We start from the raw sequence: 26720 nt of genomic DNA on the forward strand, positions 1-26720 counted from the left end.
TAATGTGGAAATCCTCAAAAGGCCTCTACTCAATGTATGCCATTATGCAAATACAATTGGAGATGCATCCAATGCTTTATTATTTATATATATATATATATAAATAATAAAGCATTGGATGCATCTCCAATTGTATTTGCATAATGGCATACATTGAGTAGAGGCCTTTTGAGGCTCATATATATATATATATACACACAAGAGAAATATACACAAGAGAAAGTAGTTGGCATAGCCACAGGAAGATGTTTTGGGGGTGCAAAAAAAAATATAATATATATATTTCTTAATAAAAAAATTATTAAGAAATATATATATATATTTCTTAATAATTTTTTTGCACCCCCAAATCAATACATCTTCCCGTGGCTATGCCAACTCTTGTCAACTCAACCGCTATGTCCCTCCAAACCCCACTTTTCAGACCCCCCACCGACTTACTTTCAGGCCCCCACCGACTTACCCCAACTCCCATTCCTTTTCAACTCGCCCCCCAAACCCACCCTTCGAGACCCCCCCAGGGCCATGTCAAGCTTTGGCATTTATTGTATTAGGGGAACCTAGGGGTGGTGGTCCCAGTGATGGGTGGGAGGAGGGGAGGTAGAGGGTCATAGTCACGACAAAGGGAGGTCAGGAAGGAAATTAGCGGCCCATGAAGCGTTAGCCAAAGCCCTTTCTGGTGTCCACTCCTCCACAGTGAACAAATAAATACCTGACACAGTTAGGGCCCGGCCATGGGCCTCATTTATAACCATTGCGTACATTTCAGACTAAATATCTGCATGTGCAATTTCTGAAAATAATACGTACATCTAAAAATATTTAGATTTATAAACTTGGTGGATGCCATACATATGCATGTTTCCCGTTATAAATCAGCCCGTCGTAAAACTGTGCGCGCGAGAACGCGCATTATAACTCATGCATGGAAACGCCCTGCATTCACCTTTTATGGTTTTACAATTAACACATTTATTTGCTGTATAATCTGGAACTATTAGAAATCAAAAATAAATGTTATCAAATGTTTCTGGAGGTGTTGCCAGCATGTTTTAACCTTTTGCAGTAATTTATTCTGTGTTTCGCAAATGACTGTGACAGGTTCTGAAAGAAAAAATGATGGAAAATGAATTTAGACCTGTCAGCAGAATGTTTGAATCCAACAATGTTTTGTATCGACTTTTCCCCCAAATATTCCGGACTGTCGTGAATTCTGAAACATTGTCCTAGGGTAACATTTTGTTTTATTACAGTATTACTGTACATGCATTCTTCAATGTAAAAGGTTGACTGTCTGTTCACCTGTGAAATTCGACTGTGTGTTATAATCTGCCCTGCCTATGGGATCACATCGGCTACAGCAAAACTGGAAACACAGTGCCTTCGGATTAAATACAAAAAAATCCTAAGCAATCTAAACACAATAACCCCATAATGACAAAGCGAAAACAGGTTTTTAGAAATGTTTGCAAATGTATTAAAAATTAAAAACAGAACTACCTTATTTACATAAGTACTCAGCCCCTTTGCTATGAGACTTGAAATTGAGCTCAGGTGCATCCCGTTTTCATTGATCATCCATGAGATGTTTCTACAACTTGATTGGCGTCCACCTGTGGGAAATTCAATTGATTGGACATGATTTGGAAAGACACACACCTGTCTATATAAGGTCCCACGGTTGACAGTGCATGTCAGAACAAAAATGACGTTGAAGGAATTGTCCGTAGGCTTCCGAGACAGGATTGTGTCGAGGTACAGATCTGGGGAAGGGTAACAAAACATTTCTGCAGCATTGAAGGTCCCCAAGAACACAGTGGCCTCCATCATTCCCCAATGTTTGGAACCACCAAAACTCTTCCTAGAGCTGGCAGCCCCGGCCAAACTGAGCAATCGGAGGAGAAGGGCCTTGGTCAGGGAGGTGACCAAGAACCTAATGGTCACTCTGACAGAGCTCTAGAGTTCCTCTGTGGAGATGGAAGAAACTTCCAGAAGGACATCTCTGCAGCACTCCACCAATCAGGCCTTTATGGTAGTGGCCAGACGGAAGCCACTCCTCACTAAAAGGCACATGACAGCCTGCTTGGAGTTTGCCAAAAGGCACCTAAAGACTCTCAGACCATGATAAACAAGATTCTCTGGTCTGATGAAACCAAGATTGAACTCTTTGGCCTGAATGCCAATCGTCATATCTGGAGGAAACCGGGCACAATCTCTACGGTGAAGCACGGTGGTGGCCGCATCATGCTGTGGGGATGTTTTTCAGCAGCAGGGACTGGGAGACTAGTCAGGATTGAGGCAAAGATGAACAAGGCAAAGTACAGAGAGATCCTTGATGAAAACCTGCTCCAGAGTGCTCAAGACCTCAGACTGGGTGAAGTTTCACCTTCCAACAGGACAACGACCCTAAACATACAGCCAAGACAACGCAGGAGTGGCTTCGGGACAGTCTCTGAATGTCCTTGAGTGGTCCAGCCAGAGCCTGGACTTGAACCTGATCGAACATCTCTGGAGAGACCTGAAAAAGAGCTGTGCAGCAGCGGTCCCCATCAAACCCGACAGAGCTTGAGAAGATCTGCAGAGAAGAATGGGAGAAACTCCCCAAATACAGGTGTGCCAAGCTTGTAGCATCATACCCAAGAAGACGCTATGCTGTAATCGCTGCCAAAGGTGCTTCAACAAAGTACTGAGTAAAGGGTCTGAATACTTATGTAAATGTGGTATTTCAGTATTTGAAGTTTTATAAATTAGCAAAAAATTCTAAAAACCTGTTTTTGCTTTGTCATTATGGGGTATTGTGTGCAGATTGTGATGAGGGGGGGGGGGACTATTTAATCAATTTTCGAATAGGGCTGTAACCTAACAGAATGTGGAAAAAGTCAAGGGGTCTGAATACTTTCTGAAGGCACTGTACATAGCCTATCTATTTAGGCTAGGTACTGTACAGCATGTATAGAGCCATGTTATCATGTAATGCTCTGCCACCAGAGGTTACTCAGGCAAAAAGCAAGTTTAGCTTAAAAAAACAGAATCTATTTAGGCTACTAGTCCCAATTAAATGGGCGATGCATCGTGATTTGTTGTATGGCTACATAGGGAAAATGACCCGATCATGGCTAGAAAATAGGAGGAATTTATTCTGCAGCGGTCGTGAAAATAACCCCAGGCCTACATGCAATACCTCGTAATGTCAAAGTGGAATTGTGTTTTTAGAAATGTTTACAAATGAAAAGTTGAAATGTCTTGAGTCAATTAGTATTCAACCCCTTAGTTATAGCAAGCCTACATAAATTCATGAGTAGAAATGTGATTAATAAGTCACAGAATATGTTGCATGGACTCACTCTGTGTCCAATAATAATGTTTAACATGATTTGAATGACTAGCTCAACTTTGTACCCCACACATACAATTATCTATAAGGTCCCTCAGTCGAACAGTACATTTCATACACAGATTCAACCACAAAGACCAGGGAGGTTTTCCAATGCCTTGCAAAGAAGGGCACATATTGGTAGATGAGTAAACAAATACAATAAACAGACATTGAATATACCTTTGAGCATGGTGAAGTTATTAATTACACTTTGGACTGTATATCAATACACTCAGTCACTACAAAGATACAGGCTTCCTTCCTAACTCATTTGCCGGAGAGGAAGGAAACCGCTCAAGGATTTCACCATGACTTCAAAACAGCTACAAAGTTTAATGGCTGTGATAGGAGAAAACAGAGGATGTAGTTACTCCACAATACAAATCTAATTGACAGAGTGACAAGAAGGAAGCCTATAGAGAATACAAATATTCCAAAACATGCATCCTGTATGCAACAAGTCACAAAAGTAATGCTGCAAAAAATGTGACAATGGAATAAACTTTTTGTCCTGAATACAAAGTGTTATGTTTGGGGCATTTCCAACACATCACTGAGTACCACTCTTCATATTTTCAAGCATGGTGGTTGCTGCATCATGTTATGGGTATGCTTGTTATTGGCTTAGGACTAAGAAACGGAATAGAGCCAAGCACAGGCAAAATCCTAACGGAATACCTGGTTCAGTCTGCTTTCCAACAGACACTGGGAGACAAATTCACAATTCAGCATGACAATAAAATTAAATAGTTGCTTACCAAGACGATATTGAATGTTCCTGAGTGGCCTAGTTACAGTTTTGACTTAAATTGGCTTGAAAATCTATAGCAAGACTTGAAATTGGCTGTCTAGCAATGATCAAACTTGACATTTTTTTAAAGAATAATAGGCAAATGTTGCACAATCCAGGTGTGGAAAGCTCTTAGAGACTTACCCAGAAAGACTCACAGCTGTAATCGCTGCCAAAGGTGATTCTAACATGTATTGACTCATGGGTGTGATGAATACTTATGTAACTTAGTTATTTCTGTATTTATTAATTTTCAATACATTTGCAAAAAAATTCTAAAAACATGTTTTCACTTTGCAATCCATTTGATTTCAGGCTGTAACACAATGAATGTGGAATAAGTCAAGAGGTATGACTACTTTCTGGTTCTGTAGACATTGATTTCACTCTTATGGCAAATGGCAGCATCTTGTTGTTATGTTTTCAGTTTTTTTTGTGGGGGTTTTGGGGGAAAATCATGTCATCATATCCCTGATTTTGCACACAATACTTGCATGTTTGCAATACAATACTTCAACCACTAGAAAAGGTTGTTCTGTTTTTATAAATGGCAACTTTTACAGGAAAATGGGAGCAGGCATGTGTAGGGGAATATTTTATATGTACACAACATTTATAAATGAAGCCCCTGACCTGTACTGTGCTGGCTCAGATATTTAGTTTATTCCACCACAGTTTTAGCAACTCTGGTAGATGCATCAGGCCAGAGTAGTACTGCTTGCCTTGACTCAGTTCGGTTAGGTAATGTGTACAGGTTTGTGATGAATTACTGGGACTTTAAGTGTGTATCCACACAGCCCACTTCTCTGATTTAACCTTGGCAGAAAAGGTGCCAAGGCTTTCCTGATTGCCCCACGCTCCGCTGCCACACCGCCAGTCACCTTCAGTAAAGAGTGCATGACGCGAGGCCAAACATAGGAATTAAAATCTTTTGTTTCCCTTTTTTCACTCTCTGACACAAATTGGATCCAGAGTACTGTATCGGCACAGTTCCCTCAACTCTCCTCTGAAAAGGTTTTAATCGTGCTATCTTTTCACAAAGTGAGACATGAAGGGAGAGAGAGGGAGGGAGTGAGAGGGAAGGATGAGTAGGGGAGGGGTGATGTGTTAAGCAGGGTGATGGGCTGGTAGGAGGAAGGATAAGACCTTTCAGCCAGCCTGAATATGAACAAACTTCATTGTTGTGACCAGGTCTGTGCTCCATGCCTGCCTTATACTTCCCTTTATATTCTGGGTGAATGAGGTTGCCTGGGTAACGCTGAAACGAGGAAAAATGCACCCAAAGTAGAGGAGGGTGGGAGAGTGGCTGGGGGGACACTAGAAGAGGACGAAGTTGGTTGGCGGGGTGAGGGGTTTCAAGTAAACCCAAAATCGTCTCAGCTGATGGGGTTGGAGAAGGTAGTTGTGAGGGGAAAAATGGCACAGTAGATGAAATTGAGTCTATACCAGGCAGAGCGGCGCCTGATTTCCATGTAAATGACGACCCGGGCCTGTGGAAAAGGCTGCTTTTGCTTTCCCATAAACCCCCTTGATGGCATCATGATACTTTCCTTTGATAGCGCTCGTTGGCCATTAGTGTACTCCTGAGACGAGCACCCCCAGATCCCCATACAGGACCAGGCAGTCCCCCACCGCGAGGACAAATGTACCCTTTGTGTGGGACACTCTAGTCAGGGGAAGTGGAATGAGTCCAGGGGCGCTGAGCTCTGTGTACCTCCCCTCCTCTCTCCATCCCCTCTCTACGCTCTCTTACTGGGAGGTGTCGTTCCCTTTGTTTCTCGGTTGTTTGAGCGAGGAAGGAGAAACGCTGAGAGACGCTCCTTTGCCGCCTGGATGTGTCTGTGCTTCTTTAGCAGTGAGAGAGATTGATTGACACCCTCTTAGTCTTTAAGTCCTAGGCACATTTTTCAGACTTTTATCTACATGGATAAAAGTAGCGCAAAGACCTAGACAGGACCCAGTGACAGGGACCTGCTTAGCTGGAACAAAGAGGTGTAAATAGGGGCATGGGGGAGGCCTTTCTCCTCCCTACTTCTTTCTTCTCCGTGAACAAGACTGATTGAGAGACAAATTGTGGCAAATAAAGCATGTAATTAGATTAAAGCCACAGTGCCTGGGCTGTTGGGCTGCTGGGATCATTTCAGTAGGGCTGGACACTGTCCAAAGAGAGTTTTCTTAATTGTTTTCTTTCTTTCTTTCTTGTTCTTTGTTTCTTCATTTCTTTCTTCTCTCTGGCCGTGTCCAATGTTGTAGTCCTTGAGACCGGTCTCGAGACCAAATATTGAGTGTCTCGGTCGTGTCTCTGTGTAAGGAAGAACAAACTGCTCTTCTGAAATATGAACACAGAACATTTTGAACTCTTATCATGGCGATATAACACTATTACAGTCATGGTCTTGAATTGGACTTACATTTGTCTGGTCTCGGTCTTGACTTGGTCTTGACTCGGTCTTGACTTGGTCTTAACTCGGTCTCGCCCCCTCCAGCCTCAGTCTTGACTCGGTCTTGACTCGGTCTTGACTCGGTCTTGACTCGGTCTTGACTTGGTCTTGACTCGGTCTTGATTCGGTCTTGACTCGGTCTTGACTCGGTCTTGACTTGGTCTTGATTCGGTCTTGACTTGGTCTTGACTCGGTCTTGACTCGGTCTTGCCCCCCTCCAGCCTCGGACTCGATTTGCTCCAGTCTTGGTCTTGAATCGGTCTCGCTTTAGATGTTCTCAAACACAACACTGGCCGTGTCCAAATACCCATAATTGCGTTCTAAACAGTAGGAATTTTTGGTATTTTTGGAATGTGAAAATAGAACGTTTTATAGTATGTAAAAAAAAAATGGTATGCCGTGTCATACTCGTTTCGGCTTTTCATCTACTACAAATTTGCTGCGTGCTATTGAGGAAGAGAATCCTCTTTTCAGACCCAGATGTGTTTGACAGCAGCTGATAGTGAGACCTGCTGCACCATAATGATAGAATGGGGGGAAACGGTGCAGTTTCACATCAGATGACGTGTTCTCAGTATGGGTGAGTCTAGTATGGTGATATCTGTTGCCTATTGAATAGATTTTTACTAAACAGTACATTCTAAATAGTATGTAGTATGGTTAGTACACAGTATGCAGTTTTTGTAAGTAGTAGGCAAGTCAGGTTTCGTACACGGCCTCTTTCTCTCTCTCTCTCATTCATTCATTCTTTCATCCTCCTGAAGTAAGAGAAAAGTTGTTTTCGATCCCAGTGAGCGACAGAGCTGGGAAACAACAGAGCGAAAGCGTCTATTTATGATTCATGATGCTTTTGTGGGTTGTTTGTTTTGGGCGGCATGTTCTGTGGAACCAATCTGAAAACAAGAGTGTGGTCATCCCTATTACTGCAATTGAGTTTCAGTGGAGTCAGTGGGCAATGATGCTGGCTCCATCCCAACATGCAGACAACAGAAGACAGTGAGAGAGGCAGATGCCAATGTGTTCATGTTGTGAGAGCCATGCTGAGATTGCCAAGCCATAAATCATATTGTGGGTTTGGTATCGATGATGATGACACGCCAATACAATGCTATTACGATGCTATTTTCTCCCCGTTCTCTCCCTTTCCCTCTCCCTCGGGTCAACGTTTCTCTCTCTCCTCTCTCTCTCTCTCTCCTCTCTCTTGCTCATATTAAACTAGGAGCAGGTAATAAAATCCCATGACACAACACTAAAGCCCAGTGAGGCAGCAGAGAGTATTAACAGGGTGTGTAGCGTGGATCCAGGGAGAGACTCATGTCCCAAATATCCAGGGAGGGTCTCACTGCAAATCCTGAACCATTCCAGCCACAAAAAAACCCCACATCTTTCTTATCATCATCATCGTGGCCCATATCCTGGATCATGTTCATAAGGGCACACCGTCCCAAAACGTTTTGTAACCGAAAACGAACGCTTCTCATTGGATGACTTTCGACAGTAACTCCCCGTTTTATAGCGATTATGACTGTTTTTCTTCCATTTCGTGCCTAATTAATACCACCCTGGTTGTGGTCACTGGTTGATATTATGGTGGTCAGCTCAGCTGTTATAATCTCCTCCACATTCCGTTGCTCTACAGACATCTCTGTCAGGCGAGGACCAAGGGGGAGTGACTACTCACACTATCCGTGACCTAACCGCACAATATGTGTTTTGTCTGTGCCTTGCCGTCCGAGATATTCGCCATGCATTCCACCCCTCCATGTACTCAGGGAGGTGGGGAACCCAGAACACATCGTTGGAGACAAATTAATACCCCCCCCACTTCCTTCAACTGACTCCGATGGGGTTGGGGTAGGGGGGAGGCACCTGCTGCACAGCTGTCCAGCCTCGCGTATAATCAGCCCACCCCAAGCATGCCGGTTTCTCTTCCTTTAGTCCTACCTTACCAACCAAAGTAGCGATAATGTCATGACTCGTCACTTAAAGTCTCTCCATCTAGATAAAACACTGTATATATCTGCATCTGTCTGTATGTCTCTCTCTCTAACACTTTACATGTTGCGTTTATATTTTTCTTCAATGTATACATTTAAAGTGTTGGTTTCATGAGCTGAAATGAGCACAAAAACAGAGATGAGATTCTGAGGCCCATTGATGTGCCATTCATCCGCCGCCGTCACCTCATGTTTCAGCATGATAATGCACGGGCCCCATGTCGCAAGGGTCTGTACACTATTCCTTGAAGCTGAAAATGTCCCAGTTCCTCCATGGCCTGCATACTCACCAGACATGTCACCCATTGAGCATGTGTGGGATGCTCTGGATCGACGTGTTCGACAATGTGTTACAGTTTCCGCCAATATCCACAACTTCACACAGCCGTTGAAGAGGAGTGGGACAACATGCCACAGGCCACAATCAACAGCATGGTCAACTCTATGAGAAGGAGATGTGTGGTGCTGCATGAGGTAAATGGTGTTCACACCAGACACTGATTGGATTTCTGATCCACGCCACTACCTTTTTGTTAAGGTGTCTGTGACCAACAAATGCATATCTGTATTCCCAGTCATGTGAAATCCATAGATTAGGGCCCAATTAATTTATTTCAATTGAATGATTTCATTACATGAACTGTAACTCAGTAAAAATCGTTGAAATTGTGCATGTTATATATTTTTTCAGTATATATATGCTTCACTAACGACATAGGCACATATTTGGGGGACTGGTGGTGAGGCCCTGGTAAGAACAACCACATCTGTCACCAATCATGCATTGGATGAGATCCCATTTGTCCACGTACCAAGCCATCCAGTGGTTGGCTCAGTCCAAACCCAGTAATGTGTGAAACTATGTATCCTCTGGTTTGGAAGCCTGAGTGTTCCCCCCGGACCTTTGTCCGTCTACCCAGGAATCTGACGTGACCGATACAATCTGTCAGTCAAAGTGCCCCACCTTGCAATCTGCTTGATTTCAACATCTCCCATTTCTATAGAATGTTCATAGTATGTCGCACCCATTCAAGTTGCAAGTACAGGAATTCCCCCAGGTGATTACGTTATACGGAGTTACGTGGTCAGTATCATTATACGTTACCTCTATAATGATGTTTACATTGGTCAGATGACACAGTTTAATCAATAGGATTATAACGGGAGTTCTTTAGCTCTTATTCCGCAAGAACACCTACGCGTTAATGCTCACTCAAATGCAGAGAATCAGGGACGACGGAACTAGGGAGAACTATGGCGAATTATCAAGTGATGTCGAAAATTGAGAGTTCTTGACCAGCCAGTGATTCACTTGCCTTTTGAAAACCTCTGTGTTCACTGTTCAGGATACAATACATGGGAACCCACAGTTTGTTTAGTTCAGCCAGGGAAGGATGCGAAGGATATAATGTTGCTCCCAGACTAGGGAGGGGATGTGTGTCTATTTGTCAATCACAGCTGGTGCGCAATGTCTAATATTAAGGTAGTCTTGAGGTATTGCTCGCCTGAGGTAGAGTACCTCATGATAAGCTGTAGACGACACTATCTACCATGAGAGTTTTCATTAATATTTTTTGTAGCCGTCTATTTATGACCACAAACCGACCCTGGCACTAAGACCGCACTCAACGAGCTGTATAAGGCCATAAGCAATCAAGAAAATGCTCATTCAGAAGCGGCACTCCTAGTGGCCAGGGACTTTAATGCAGACAAACTTAAATCTGTTTTACCTCATTTCTACCTGCATGTCACAGATACAACCAGAGGAAATAAACTTTAGACCACCTTTACTCCACACACCGCCCTCCATTTGGCAAATCTAACCTTAATTCTATCCTCCTGATTCCGGCTTACAAGCAAAAACGAAAGCAGGAAGAACCAGTGACTCGCTCAATACGGAAGTAGTTAGTTGATGCGGATGCTACGCTACAGGAATGTTTTGCTTGCACAGACTGGAATATGTTCCAGGATTCATCCAATGGCATTGAGGAGTATACCTCCTCAGTCACTGGCTTCATCAATGAGTGCATCGACGACGTGGTCCCCACAGTGACCGTACGTACATATCCCAACCAGAAGCCATGGATTACAGGAACATGTGCACCAAGCTAAAGGCTAGAGCTTTCAAGTTGTGGGACTCTAACCCGGAAGCTTACAAGAAATCCTACTATGCCCTGTGACAAACCATCAAACAGGCAAAGCGTCAATACAGGACTAAGATTGAATACTACTACACCGGCTCTGATGCTCGTCGGATGTGGCGGTGCTTGCAAACAATTATAGACTACAAAGGTAAACCCAGACATGAGCTGCCCAGTGACACGAGCCTACCAGATAGGCTAAATGCCTTTTATGCTTGCTTCGAGGCAAGCAACACTGAAGCATGCATGAGAGCAACGGCTGCTCTCCGTAGCTGATGTGAGCAAGACCTTTAAACATATCAACAGATGAATTACCAGGATGTATACTCTGAGCATGTGTGGACCAACTGGCAAGTGTCTTCACTGACATTTTCAACCTCTCCCTGACAGAGTCTGTAATACCTCAATTTCAAGCAGACCACCATAGTCCCTGTGCCCAAGAAAGAGAAGGTAACCTTCCCAAATGACTACTGCCCCGTAGCACTCACGTCGGGTGCCATAAAGTGCTTTAAAAGGCTGGTCATGGCGCACATCAACACCATCATCCCGGAAACCCTAGAACCACTCCAATTTGCATACCGCCCCAAGAGATCCACAGATAATGCAATCTCAATCGCACTCCACACTGCCTTTTCCCACCTGAACAAAAATAACACCTATATCAGAATGCTGTTGACTACAGCTCAGTGTTCAACACCATAGTGACCACAAAACTCATCACTGAGCTAATGACCCTGGGACTGAACACCTCCCTCTGCAACTGGATCCTGGACTTCCCGATGGACCGCCCCCAGGTGGTAAGTGTAGGCAACAACACATCTGCCACAGTGACCCAAAACACAGGGAACCCTCAGAGGTGCGGGCCCTTCAGTGGTGCGTACCTCTCCCTCAACGTGAGCAAGACAATGGAGATGATGGTGGACTACAGGAAAAGGAGGGCCGAACACGCCCCCATTTACATCGACGGGGCTGAAGTGGAGTGGGGTTGAGAGTTTCAAGTTCCTTGGTGTCAACATTGCCAACAAACTATCATGGTTCAGACACACCAAGACAGTTGTGAAGAGGGCACGACAATGCCCTTTCCCCTTCAGTAGACTGAAAAGATGGGTCCCCAGATCCTTTCAAAGGTTATACAGCTGCACCATCGAGAGCATCCTGACCAGTTGCATCACCGCCTGGTATGGCAACCGCTCGGCGTCTGACCGCAAGGCGCTACAGAGGGTAGTCCGTATTTTCCCAGTACATCACTGAGGCCAAGCTTCCTGCCTTCCAGGACCTATATACTAGGCGGTGTCAGAGGACGGCCCACAAAATTGTCAAAGACTCCAGTCACCCATGTCACAGACTGTTCTCTCTGCTACCGCATGGCAAGCTGTACCAAAGCGCCTAGTCTAGGTCCAAAAGGCTCCTCAAAAGCTTCTACCCCCAAGCCATAAGACTGCTGAACAATTAATAAAATGGCCAGCTGGACTATTTGGTTTTCACACTGCTGCTAGTCGCTGTTTATTATCTATGCATAGTCACTTTACCCGTACCTACATGTACACGTCACCTCGACTAACCTGTACCCCCGCACATTGACTTGGTACTGGTACCCCCTGTATATAGCCTTATTATTGTCATTTTATTGTGTTACTTTAGTTTATTTAGTCAATATTTTCTTAACTGTCTTTTCTAAAAACTGCATTGTTGGTTAAGGGCTTGTAATTAAGCATTTCACAATTCACCTGTTGTATTGATTTGGTGATATTGCAAAAAAAAAACATGAAACAGGGAGAGAAGAGAAGAGGAGTGATGGAAAGAGGGAAAAAAAGAGGAGGGGGGGGGCTTTACTCTCCAACACCAGCAGTAACCTCACTTCCCTGTCAATCTGATCTGTCAGAACAGCAGTAGAGACGGCCAACAGGAGGTCTGAGAACAGCTGCCAGGCGTTCTGGCACGCTACAACTCCTCTCTCTGTCTGGGAGAGGAACATCGCTATGACCACACGTTTCCACGAGCTAGGGGCAAAGGAGAAGGATGTGGCCTGTGTTGCCCTCTGACAGGTTCTTGTAGTGACTAACTAGTGACAAATCTTCATTGCCATCTTTGTTCGTTCTTAACATTCTTTCCTGAATAGTTTTTTCTCATACTGTGTCTCTGGCTTAATTTTCAAGTTTAACAGGTGTTTATATAAAAGTTACATCCATTTCCATTTCATCTCTCCATGTTAATTAATAAGATTTAACTAAGGAAGTAGTCCATGAAATTATATATATACAATACTGCCGTGTTTTGACAGTAGCTGGTGGGAGAGTGATGCACACTGTATAATTTGGAAGAAATCCCCTCTGAACAAGCTACTGTCTCATCTCTCCTGAATTCGAGAAAGAGCTCGCTTCCCTGATTAGCACCAGAGCCCCAAATTCCTCTCTCTTCCTTTCACTACCATATTCCCTCTCTTTTCCTCTTAGAGAGACAAAATCAACAGATCAACAATATCACGGCCCAGAACGTTGCCGTGCCAACACCCCACTGCGTTCCAGTTACACAGTTAATTAGATGAAGAGTGTAAGATTAAAGGACCTACATCCCAAGGCAACGGCTAATTGATTTAATATTTATGAACTTCTAACGAGGGGAGTGAGGGGGAAGGCAACGGGGATCCAATTTAAACTGTACTCGCTCTAACATTTCACGTGAAGGAAATGTTTAGTTAGAAGGGGTGGGGATGGGAGAGAGGGAGAGCGGTTCTTTCTGTTTTCTGCTCAGCCTAAATACACACTGTAAACCAAATCCTAGCTAAAGGCATTATGGGTATCCACAGATGTAGCCAGTGGAATTTAAACCGTTTGATATCAACAAATGAGTCTCAAGAACATGCTCTGATAATCCCATGTTGCAGAGGAATTAGGATCACACAAGCAGTGTAGTGAGAGATAAGGACTGAGACTGAGACTGGATCCACTCACCTGCTGGCTCCTCTGTACTGCTGGCTGTGGTTGTCGGGGGAACAACGGGAATCTCTGTTTCCAGGTAAAAACACCGCACAAACACAGACAAGAATTAGCTTCATTATGTTTGACATTTGACATAGAATTAAAGAGTTATGCAAATTAAGACGAGTATACAATACAATAAGAGTGTTTATTTTCCAGCAGACAAGCTTTAGTATTAATGTACAACCTACAGTTTTTCAGTAGATGTAGACGTGCTGTGTGGGGTAACTGTACGAAGGGATGGTTACTAGTTAGGTTTCGCCTGTAGAGAGTTACTTTCTCAGCTGTACAGTATCCATATTAGGAAGTCTGAGAACTGAGGACTTCCTAATATGAATGCCGTACAGGTGGAGCTACCTGGCAGATCAGGTCAAAGGGGAACAGCGAGATTCAATCTTAAGATCTGGAGGGGAGATAGGGGGGGGGGTGAAATCTGTAATGTCTCCCCCCTTACGCCTCTATTCGCCCCCACGACGAGGTATCTGCGGTTTTACAACCAAGACTTCCTTCTCTCAGCTCTCCTTCACCCTCTCGTGTAGGCTATTTACAGAGGCAGGAAGTTGACATTGAATGAAGCCATGCATGAAAAGAGCTCCTCTTATCTCCAAAGGAGCAGGATGGTAACATTAGATAACAATAGATATAAAAACCTAATGCATTTTGTTACACTGGCGGCAAAACGGGGATAAAACCGCCGAAACAGGTGTGTAAGCAGCGAGGGGAAGCAAGGACAGAGAAGCACAGATACAGTTGAATGAGAACACATAGATAAAAGGAAAGGGTGGCAAGATAGATAAGATACACAGGAAAGGAAAAGAGCACAATATCAGTGTATTGGCGGTCATGCATACAGTGCCTTGCAAAAGCATTCACCCCCCTTGGCGTTTTTCCTATTTTGTTGCATTACAACCTGTAATTTAAATGGATTTTTATTTGGATTTCTTGTAATACACATACACAAAATAGTCCAAAAAAATGATTTGTTTAAAAAAATTTTTTTTTTAAAGTGGTGGGTGTATATGTATTCACCCCCTTTGCTATGAAGCCCCTAAATAAGATCTGATGCAACCAATTACCTTCAGAAGTCACATCATTAATTAAATAAAGTCCACCTGTGTGCAATCTAAGTGTCACATGATCTGTCACATGATCTCAGTATATATACACCTGTTGTGAAAGCCCCCAGAGTCTGCAACACCACTAAGCAAGCGGCACCATGAAGACCAAGGAGATCTCCAAACAGGTCAGGGACAAATTTGTGGAGAAGTACAGATTTGGGTTATAAAAAAAGATCAGAAACTTTGAACATCCCACAGAGCACCGTTCAATTCATTATTAAATAATGGAAAGAATATGGCACCACAACAAACCTGCCAAGAGAGGGCCACCCACCAAAACTCACAGACCAGGCAAGGTGGGCATTAATCAGAGAGGCAACAAAGAGACTAAAGAAAACCCTGAAGGAGCTGCAAAACTCCACAGTGGAGATCCAAAAGGTATGTGGGAGACTCCCCAAACATATGGAAGAAAGTCCTCTGGTCAGATGAGACTAAAATTGAGCTTTTTGGCCATCATGGAAAACGCTATTCCATCACCCTGAGAACGCCATCCCATCATTCTGTGGGGATGTTTTTCATCGGCAGGGACTGGGAAACTGGTCAGAATTGAAGGAATGATGGATGGCACTAAATACAGGGAAATTCATGATGGAAACCTGTTTCAGTCTTCCAGAGATTTGAGACTGGGATGGAGGTTCACCTTCAAGCAGGACAATGACCCTAAGCATACTGCTAAAGCAACACTCGAGTGGTTTAAGGGGAAACATTTAAATGTCTTGGAATGGCCTAGTCAAAGCCCAGACCTCAATCCAATTGAGAATCTGTGGTATGACTTAAAGATTGCTGTACACCAGCAGGAACCCATCCAACTTGAAGGAGCTGGAACAGTTTTGCCTTGAAGAATGGGCAAAAATCCCAGTGGCTAGATGTGCCAAGCTTATAGAGACATATCCCAAGAGACTTGCAGCTGTAATTTCTGCAAAAGGTGGCTCTACAAAGTATTGACTTTGTGGGGTGAATAGTTATGCACGCTCAAGTCTTCTGTTTTTTGTCTTATTTCTGTTTTGTTTCACAATAAAAAATATTTTGCATCTTCAAGGTGGTCGGCATGTTGTGTCAATCAAATGATACCCCCCAAAAATCCATTTTAATTCCAGGTTGTAAGGCAACAAAATAGGAAAAATTCCAAAGGGGGTGAATAATTTTGCAAACCACTGTAGATGAAGATTCTGTGTGGTAAAGGAAGAAAGAATCAAGTCTTTTGCTCAATGCCTCTGATTTGATTAGGACTTATCCCAATCGTTTATTTAAATGTTGTTTATTTCACCTAGTGGTTAAGAGTGTTGGGCCAGTAACCAAAAGGTTGCTGCCGTACTGCCTTTGAGCAAGGCAGTTAACCCCCAACAACAACTGCACCCCGGGCGCCGATGACGTGGATGTCGATTAAGGCAGCCTAATTGTTTAATTTATACAGGCCTAATTTCTCATTAAGAATGCAAGCATTTGTCTTGTGACAAGAAAAAAAATTGCTGCCAGAGGCCATGTGGTTTTTACTCCCTACTGATTACTCTGTGTCACTGCTAATCGACCTGCCAAGCCATGATAGCCGATCAGGATTCAGCCACGCGTGCCAGATCACATAATAATAATGAGCCTGTTTCTCATAATCGACTCGTATGGTCTGATTTACGACCCTCTACATTGGAAAGTATGTGAAGTCAGAGATATGACATTTTATCCCTCCCTGTTAAAACTGAAATTGGCAAGAGGTTTCAGTATCGCTAAATGTTAATGGGAAGGGCTTTAAAAAAGATTATTTAGCAGTTATTGAAGAAACTAAATATTTGTGTTGATCCCATCTGATCGCTGGAACCTCAGCATCTCCAAGTTTCACACCACTGACTGAGTGGCGCGACTTTCCCAGGAAAATCAAAGATATCCGATTCCAATGGAGTTTGTAGGTTTAAATATCCCCTTGGCTTGGACATTGGCCAAAAATATCCCTTCGGAAGAATTCATTTCATAATCGCTTTTATTTAACCTCTGAATCATCATTTTATTGACCAAAATCAGCAATTAAAATGTATTGTTTTGGAGTGTGAAAACAAATGCCAAATAATTAAGATAAAGTGGCAGCCATTTTATTTTTGTTTTGAGATGCTGATTGCCCTTGGTCATTGGCCCTTTTCCCTTTTCAGCCAATGAGGGACACTGGTGGATCCTAGAGATGGTGTTCGTTAACTAGGCTCTGGACCAGGAATTGGCAGTGTTGTATTTATGGGGACTGTCAACATTGGGAGGTTGAGGCTTCACAGAGGATTCTGGGGGATGATTTGTTTATTTTAGTTTTCAGATTTACCGGGTGGTCAGAACACTGTGACTAAATGCTTGTCTGAGGAAACCAATGGAGGAGAGAAAGAAGAAGAGTAGGATTCTGCGCCATGTAGTGTGTTTGTCAAGCCAGGACAGAGGAGGGAGGGACGGTGGGTATGGGGGGACGGAGGGTGGATGGGAGGGGAGGGTGGGTTGGTGGTTGGGTAGTTGGGAGGGTGGATGGGAGGGACGGTGGGGGTGGGTGGGTGGATGGATGGAAGGGACGGAGGGTGGGTTGGTGGTTGGGTTGGTAGTTGGGAGGGTGGATGGGAGGGACAGAGGGTGGGTTGGTGGTTGGGTGGGAGGGTGGGTTGGTGGTTGGGTGGGTGGGTGGGTTGGTTGGTGGGTTGGTAGTTGGGTGTGGGAGGGTGGGAGGGTGGGTTGGTGGTTGGGTGGGACGGAGGGTGGGTTGGGTGGGTTGGATGGATGGATGGGAGGATGGACGGACGGAGGGTGGGTGGGAGGGGTGGGAGGGTGTAGTTGGTTGGTTAGTTGAGTGAGTTTGTTCCTTTTTGTAAATTGTCAATTTTCTTTGTGGAGGTGTGTATGAAAGTTTCAAGCATAGAGATGGAATGGGCAAAAGTCATATCTCGACCAAAGGTTTTAATATGGGTGGCTGGTGGCTGGTGAGGCAAGTTCAGGCAACTAGGAAAGGCTGGGTTCCACGTACTTATGCAGGGGGCAATGGGCGAGCGGCTCTGCTGGTAGCCTTTAGCGCAGCGGTTGCATGTGATACCAGTCACGCCGTCTTTACAGGGACATTGACCCGTGGTTTGGTTACAGGTTTTGCCAGCAGCACCCACGGGATGGCAATCACATGCTGTGAGGAACAGAAGAGAAGAGGTAAGAGAACACACGTTTGGCGTGGGTGGGGACACAAAAACACGTAACACCCATGTACAGAGAGAGCACAGATACAGTACAAAACAACAACAACAACAACAACAACAGCAGTGGCGGTGGTAACAACAGGGTTGGAAACGTGAGCGTTGAGGACAGAAGAGACAGTGAAGCTTGTGAGGCTTGCTGCAGGAAGAGTGACAGGACTTACTTTGGGTCCACAACACAGCAAGCTTGACTTGCAGTGCCATCGCTGCAATACACACGAACAGCATACGCTCAGCATACGCTCAGCATACGCTCAGCATATTCAAACTGGCATACAGTGGTGGTTGACATTGACTGCTGGGAATCGTTAGCTCTTTCCAAGCTGCTATCATGGTAGCATGATCATGACAGTATGATTGTCCGGGATCAAAATGTTTAGTCTTCTTTCTATAATATGTGTGTGTGTGAAAGAAGGATAATGGAACAGGCGACCGTGTTTACTAGATGATTAAATAGGAGAGATAATCCTGATTGGCTGTTTTTTATTAATCAGAGGTTTGAGTCTGGAACCAAAATGGCTGTCAGATTTCCTCTCTGCCTGGGGAGTCTATCTAAGACATATGCTTCAGGAATGCAACATCTTTTGCCTGCACTAGGCTAACCCCCTGTCTTTATTTTCAACTAAACCCACAGTTGGTCTATCTTGCCAACTAAACTCACTATATCAAGTTTGATAAAGTGTTGAATAACAGGTAAACTACTGTAATAAATCATGTTAAACTATTGGCAAAGTTTTTCCTTGTGTCTATGTTTGTTTGTACTGTTCATATCCAGGCATGGCGTGGTTACCATAACGATATGTCACACATGACGCAAATCCTATATTCTAATCAATACCAGAACTTCTCTACTAATCTTTCCTCTAGTCAGCAAGCCCCTAAGCTCCATGAGACGTTGTTGCCAGGGTAACAGAACTATGCGACTTGGGTCTGGTTGTGTGCGTCCCATGGGCTGTGTTCCGTGTTAAATGTTTACAGTATGTCCTATAGAAAACCCAATGATGTCGGGTTTTAGAAAATGACTTTGGGTTTTAGCCAGTGATGTTGGGTTTAAGCCTGCGGGTGTATTGTCCTTCAGAATGACCCCTCCCTACATCTCTCTAGTGTCACTTGTCATGATGAGAATCATCAAAGGTCTCAGTTTGAGCTATGCAATTTGAGGTTTTGTGGGTATAAGCGGTTACACTGGTTTTACAGACCACAATGTGCATTCTCTTCCGCATGGTGGGAATGTTATGTGAATGTTGCTTAGCTTCTGCTTTTAACTGGAACTCTACTAAATGACCAGAGAATGTTGAGATTCAGTACAAGATTTGGAGATTTCTCTCTCTCTCTCTCTCTCTCTCTCTCTCTCTCTTCCCCTCCTCTATCTCTCGCTCTCTCTCGCCCTCTCTATCTCTTCCCCTCCTCTCTCTCTCTTCCCCTCCCTCTCTCGCTCTCTCCCCCTCCCCTCTCTCCCTCTCTCTCCCTCTCTCTTCCCCTTCTCTCTCTCTCCCCCTCCCCTCTCTCGCTCTCTCCCTCTCTATCTCTCTTCCCCTTCTCTCTCTCTCCCTCTCTATCTCTCTCTTCCCCGCCCATCCCCTCTCGCTCTCTCTCTTCCCCTCCCCCTCTCTCTTTCTTCCCCTCCCAGCTTTCTCTCTCTCTCTCTCTTCCTCTTTCTCTTCCCCCCTCTCTCTCTCTCTTTCTCTCTGCTTCCTCCCCCCTCTCTCTCTCTCTTCTCTCTCTCTCTGCTTCCTCGCTCTCTCTCTCCCTCGCTCTCTCTCTCTCCACTTCCCCTCTCTCTCTCTGCTTCCTCCCTATCTCTCTCTCTCTCTCTGCTTCCTCCCTATCTCTCTCTCTCTCTCTCTCTCTCTCTCTCTGCTTCCTCCCTCTCTCTCTCTCTTACTCTCTCTCTCTGCTTCCTCCCTCTCTCTCTCTCTCTCTCTGCTTCCTCCCTCCTCTCTCTCTCTCTCTCTTTGTCTGTATTATGTGAGTCAGTAGCTGTTGCTGCTAAACTTGCTGAGAATCATCAAAGGTCTCAGTTTGAGCTATGCAATTTGAGGTTTTGTGGGTATAAGCGGTTACACTGGTGCTACAGACCACAATCTGCATTCTCATTCCCCATGGTGGGAATGTTACAGATGAAGTCGGAAGTTTACATACACCTTAGCCAAATACATTTAAACTCAGTTCTTCAATTCCTGACATATAATCCTTGTAAAAATTCCCTGTTTTAGGTCAGTTAGGATCACCACTTTATTTTAAGAATGTGAAATGTCAGAATAATAGTAGAGATAATGATTTATCAGTTTTATTGAGATTCAGTACAAGATTTTATGAGAAGATTTTGTATTTTGGTTGATTCATACAGTCTGAGCCAGTCTCTCTCTCTCCCCTTCCTCCCTCTCGCTCTCTCTGCTTCCTCCCTCTCTCTCTCTCCGCTGCTTCCGCCCTCTCTCTCCGCTTTCTCCCTCACTCTCCCCCTTCCTTCCTCTCTCTCTCCACCCCTTCCTCCTTCTCTCTCTCCGCTTCCTCCCCCTCTCTCTCTCTCTTCTCTCTCTCTCTCTGCTTCCTCCCCTCTCTCTCTCTGCCTCTCTCCTCTCGCTCTCTCTCTCCGCTTCCTCCCTATCTCTCTCTCTCTCTCCCCTTCCTCCTTTCTATCTCTCTCCGCTTCCTCCCCTCTCTCTCTCTCTCTTTCTCTCTCTCTCTCTCTCTCTTCCCCTCTCTCTCTCTCTCTCTCTCTCTCTCTCTCTGCTTCCTCCCCCTCTCTCTCTCTCTCTCTCTCTCTTCCTCCCTCTCTTCCTCCCTATCTCTCTCTCTCTCTCCCCCTTCCTCCCTTTCTATCTCTCTCCGCTTCCTCCCTCTCTCTCTCTGCTTTCTCCCTCTATCTCTCTCTCTTCCCCTCTCTCTCTCTCTCTCTCTCTCTCTGCTTACTCCCCCTTCTCTCTCTCCACTTCCTCCCTCTCTCTCTCTCTCTCTCTCTCTCTCTCCACTTCCTCCCTCTCTCTCTCTCTCTCTCTCTGCTTCCTCCCCCTTCTCTCTCTCTTTTCCTCCCCCTCTCTTTCATTCTCCTCCCCTCTCTCTCTCTTCCCCTCCCCTCCTCTCTCTCTCTCTCTCTGCTTCCTCCCCCTTCTCTCTCTCTCTCCACTTCCTCCCTCTCTCTCTCTCTCTCTCTCTCTCTGCTTCCTCCCTATCTCTCTCTCTCTCTCTCTGCTTCCTCCCTCTCTCTCTCTCTCTCTCTCTCTGCTTCCTCCCTATCTCTCTCTGCTTCCTCCCCCTTCTCTCTCTCTTCCCCTCTCCTCTCTCGCTCTCTCTCTCTTCTCCTCCCCTCTTTCTTCCTTCTCCTCCCCTCTCTCTCTCTCTCTTCCCCCTCCCCTCTCTCTCTCTTCCCCTCATCTCTCTCTCTCTGCTTCCTCCCTCTCTCTCTCGCTCTCTCTCTGCTTCCTCCCTATCTCTCTCTCTCTCTGCTTCCTCCCTATCTCTGTCTCTCTCTCTCTCTCTCTCTGCTTCCTCCCTATGTCTCTCTCTCTCTCTGCTTCCTCCCTATCTCTCTCTGCTTCCTCCCTATCTCTCTCTGCTTCCTCCCTATCTCTCTCTGCTTCCTCCCTCCTCTCTCTCTCTCTCTCTCTCTCTCTCTTTGTCTGTATTATGTGAGTCAGTAGCTGTTGCTGCTAAACTCGCTTATCTTAATCAGACAGCGGAGGGGGAATCCGTAGCCCTCTCCCCTCTGTTATCAGGTCGGTGGGCTTTAAAGCGAGTAACGATTACCACTTTATCAGGCCAATCTGTCACCAGGTTTCATTGCCTCATTTTGTCTGGGAGAGGAGGGGAGTGGAGGCTAGAAAACAGAGGGAGAAAAAAAGGGGGGAGGCTTACACACAATCTATAAACAAGTGTAGAGGCCAATCGGGCACGTCTTCAGGCACGTAAATTTAAGAGCCTGTCAGTAAGGCGGAGGGGAGTGGGGTAGGGGGGGGGGGAGTGTTAGGGAGGGCAAAGTGCGGCCCTCTTCAGAGCTTCTGAGAGCTAGCACCGTGATTTTAAGAGCGTCTGCCCCACTAACCACAGCTTAAGCCTGCCAGTAAATCAAGTTGCTCCGCACATGGTCTGCAGGTGGGCCGCTCTTTTTCGCTTGTTCTCTCGTTTTCTCTCTCTCTCTCTCTGGGTGTCTCTTTCATTCCCCGACTCTCTCGTTCTCTCACTCTTTCGCTCTCTCTATCAATTTCAATTCAATTCAAAGGGCTTTTATTGGCATGGGAAACACATGTTTACATTTCCAAAGCAAGTGAAATAGATAATAAACAAAAGTGAAATAAAGAATATAAAATGAACAGTAAACATTACACTCACAAACGTTCCAAAGGAATAGAGACATTTCAAACGTCATATTATGGCTATATACAGTGTTGCAACGATGGGCAAATAGTAAAAGTAGGTCCTCCCAGGGACCTCCTGCCCTTTCTGACTGCCACAGCCTGCTGGGGACCCACCTGGGGAGAGTTTAAGCTTCAAGTGGGTGTCCACTTAGCACTTAAGTAGCTACGCTATCCTGCTATCCTTCCTCACAGCTACTCCAGATGACTGGGCAAGATAGGGACACTAGCTAGCGAAAAAGGCTAACTCCTTCCATCCTCCAGTCCTCGTTCACACACACTTGTAGAGGGCAGAGAAAGGGCTAATGAGCCCCCCCATGATGAGCTAGTTACAGGGGCTAGCTAGGCTAGCGAAAGGCTAGCTCCTTCCAACCTCTTTGACAGACACTTGAAGTGGGGAGAGAAAGTGCTTCTCTTGGTCCTCAAGTTGAGCGAGTTAAAGGAGCAGTCTGGGAGAGAATAGGCCATTTTTATATGAGCCTGGGGAACATAGGCTTTGTATAACCCATTGTTAAAGTACTAAGCCGGTTGAGGAGCTCTGAAGGTTGATGGGCTTGGTCCTGTATATAAATGTTTCGTTCCTCTATATGAAGACCTTGGAGAGGCTCAGATGGAGTTAGGATTGAGTTCCCTACTAGTGTAACACACACACACACACACACAAACTTTGAGGAGGGAGATGCACATAAAAGAGTGAAAAATGTTCTTGGTTAACGGGGAGGGTGATGGAAGGCATTTCAAAGGAGCTCGCTCTTCATAGGAGACGATCATTGCTCAATGTGAGATTTTTTTGTATTTTTTAACTCTGCCAATCGTTTACCATAAAGCGTTTGATGTTTGAACTGCATTGCTCCCCCTCAGTTTGGGTTTGTGCGTTCGGTGCCTATAAGAATAATTTGTTGGCTGTTGGATAATGCCCAACCCGAGTGTCTGTGTTCTATTATAATTAGGTTTCTACTGGTCCGCAAAAAAAATGTGTGGGGAGGAGAGATTAAATAATGTTACATGACTCGGGCCTTTTTTCAATGACATGTTCATCTGATACAGGGAATGTCTATCTAACTTTGGGTTTTCATACGTTTTGGTATTTTATTGATTAAAGTCATTGGAATCCTTAGAGATGTCACACTTGTGGCCAAGGCAAGAGCCTACGGGCCAAGGCAAGAGCCTACGGGCCAAGGCAAGAGCCTACGGGCCAAGGCAAGAGCCTACGGGCATAGAGACAATAGTATTCCTATATAGTTGCCATTTTACATGCTACACAATACATGTAAGTCATTATAATTGACAACAGCAACAAAAAGACAACTTTATTTTTCATTTCCAGAGAAGTTATGAAAACCAATCTTTTTTAAAAAAAATTATCTTTAACATAATGTTATTTATGGTTAATGAAGTTCTACAGTGCAAGACATATGGAGAGGAGAACGTAATCACTTCTACGTGTTATTCTACCTGAAACTTTTGTCTTTGACAAAGACACATTTTTTTTGTTCTGTCTGTAAAACTTGTTCCTCGTGGTTCGACTCACTGAAGTGATTACACACTGGCTGATGTTACTGTGTGAATTACGCTGAAAGTAAATGGCACTAATATGGTTCCCCGCTGCACTAAGCTTGGTATTATATCTCAGTAGAATAGCTTTCAGACACTCCTTTCATCGACAGATTTTGAAAGCATCATAACCAAAGATCCAAGGCTGGTGCCAATGATTTAGTTTCTTAACCGTTATCACGGCATCTGAATATTACTTGGCCACAAACCTCCTAAAAGGGTTGCCTTGGCAGCCAGCGTATCAACCTCTTTATCAGCTCGACTAATATTTGCGGTGCTGAGTTTGTGAGATTCGTAACCAGACCACCCAGAGAGCTTCTACCCTGTTGCCCACCTTGGCTATCATACCATGTTAATTAACGATCTATACTTGCATGGGACTTAGGCCCAACCTCCTGTGTGGTATCAACAATAGGTTCCCTATCCAATAAATCTGTAAGCATGGTGGGCCTTGGGCCACGCCCGGACACTGTGCCAAAACGTCATATTACTTTAGCTCTACCGACAAAGGTGTTAGAGAAACGAACAAGATGCACCTTTCATAAGTGCTCACTTAGGGCCCAGGCCCTCAATCGATATGCATTCTGTGTTTACACTCTAGTCAATGAGGGGTGAAGCCATAAATCTAGGCTCTGGGGACTGTTCTTTCTGGGCCAAAGTGGCCGTTGCTCTCAGTTTCCTTCGCAATGTTCTCACATGGGAGTCATTTGAAGTGATCGAGTTTCTCATATAAAAGCAAGACTCTGTACTCTTCTACCCTCTTGTATTGCTAAGGGGCTTATTCTGTCCAAGAGCTACCCAGCAGCGGTTCCCGTTGGACAATAAATAACTGAGGGCCTTAATTGCTGTCACTTTAGTGTAGCTGCATGGTGTGTATTTATGTCACTGGAGGAGCGAAACAGAAATTAGTTACGCGGTTTTAGTTTTCATTGAATTATCTTGAGTTATGATATGCTGGACTTTAAATAATTGTACAAGCTAAGCCCCAAGCACAAGATGGTTCATAGGAGTTGATATATAATAGGTAAAGCAGAGTATGTGTTAACTTCATTAACACAGAGAGCAGGGGGTGTTAATATTGTGAGAGAGAGAGAGGTGGTTAATATGGAGAGGGATGGAGGGAGGGAGAGAGAGAGCGACAGAGACAGAGTAACAGCCTCATATCTTCACTCATTGCCAGCAAAGTTCCAAATATAGTTCTGTGCAAATGTTTTACCTGGCAAGCGGACAGGATCATGCGTCATATCATTTGTCACCTTAACGTAATTACCAATCATTCCTGTTTTGATGTAATCGAACACCGCAGCCTAACTCGGACAGTGTTTGCTTATAATCACATTAGGGCTTTAACTCTGGCTAGTTTCAGAAATGAAACTGAACAAAACTGCTTAGGTAAGCTGAGGATTTTATATTTTATAAATGACGATGGAATCTGTTTATGCTTTCGTTTTGGTGTGAGGCATCAGTGAGTTTGAAGGAGTTAGGACAAACCAACAGAGGAACATAGGAAGTTTCTCTTGCATATGAGATGAGTTATTATTTCCTAGTAGTGTAATGACATGTTATTTACATGGTGGCATGCAAGGGTTTAGACCACAGGGATATGCTGTACTGCTGTTCTAAGACTGAGCTCACAGCCTATGGGAGTACAATAACGGTGTCTGTGATTGGTGGATCTGGGTGTGTGTGGGTGTGTGTGTGTGTGTGCGTGCGTGTGGGTGTGCGTGCGTGTGGGTGTGTGGTGTGCGTGGGTGTGCGTGGGTGTGTGTGTGTGCGTGTGTGTGTGTGTGCGTGTGTGTGTGTGTGTGTCACTGCTTTTGACACACTGAGGAATAGCTTCTGTCTGTCCACTCTACCATAATGGCCTGATTGGTGAAGTGCTGCAGAGAACTCTGGTGCTCTGTCAGAATGACCATCGGACTCAGTTTGGCCGGGCGGCCAGCTCTAGGAAGAGTCTTGGTGGTTCCAAACGTCTTCCATTGAAGAATGATGGAGGCCACTGTGTTCTTGGGGACCTTCAATGCTGAAGAAATGTTTTGGTACCCTTCCCCAGATCTGTACCTCGACACAATCGTGTCTCGGAGCTCTACGGACAATTCCTTCGACCTCTTGGCTTGGTTTTTGCTCTGACATGCATTGTCAACTGTGGGACCTCAGACAGGTGAGTGCCTTTCCAAATAATGTCCAAGCAATTCAGTTTACCACAGGTGGACTCTAATCCATCTCAAGGATGATCAATAGACTCCCAAGTTGCACAGCGGTCTAAGGCACTGCATCTCAGTGCAAGAGGCGTCACTACAGACACCTTGGTTCGAATCCAGGCTGTATCACAATCGGCTGTGATTGGGAGTCCCATAGGGCGGTGGCGCACAATATACCAAGCTTCGTCCGGGTTTGGCAGGTGTAGGCCGTCATTGTAAAATTTGTTCTTAACTGACTTGCCTAGTTTTTAAAACAACTGGATGGACCTGAGCTCAATTTCGAGTCTCATAGGAGGGTCTGAATACCTATGTAAATAAGGTATTTCTGTTTTTGACTTTTAATACATTTGTCATTATGGGGTATTGTGTGTAGATTGATGAGGATGTTTTATTTGTTTAATCCATTTTAGAATAAGGCTGTAACGTAACAAAACGTGGAAAAAGGGGAAGGGCTCAGAAATGTACACAATATACTGTATACTAAGAATGATATGTACAAGAATGATATATTAAAGTTAGCTATGTCAAGAATCCAGTATATAAGTAAATAAATATGTGGTGTGTATAAACAG

At 44.6% G+C, this 26720-nt stretch overlaps 1 protein-coding gene across 2 annotated transcripts in view; it reads right to left on the reverse strand.

Moving 5' to 3' along the window:
* The window catches only part of LOC112264047 (netrin-1), a 98703-nt gene that overhangs the window by 10560 nt on the left and 61423 nt on the right, over positions 1-26720 (reverse strand). Inside the window, exons 4-5 of one of the 2 annotated variants that reach the window (XM_024440654.2) lie at positions 17825-17974; positions 13697-13750 (exon numbers count right to left, since the gene is read on the reverse strand). In XM_024440654.2, the coding sequence (XP_024296422.1) occupies positions 13697-13750; positions 17825-17974 (204 nt within the window). The remainder of the gene's footprint in view (positions 1-13696; positions 13751-17824; positions 17975-26720) is intronic. The other variant, XM_024440659.2, reaches the window with a different exon arrangement.

Source organism: Oncorhynchus tshawytscha, linkage group LG02, assembly GCF_018296145.1.
Source record: "Oncorhynchus tshawytscha isolate Ot180627B linkage group LG02, Otsh_v2.0, whole genome shotgun sequence".
NCBI lineage: Eukaryota > Metazoa > Chordata > Actinopteri > Salmoniformes > Salmonidae > Oncorhynchus > Oncorhynchus tshawytscha.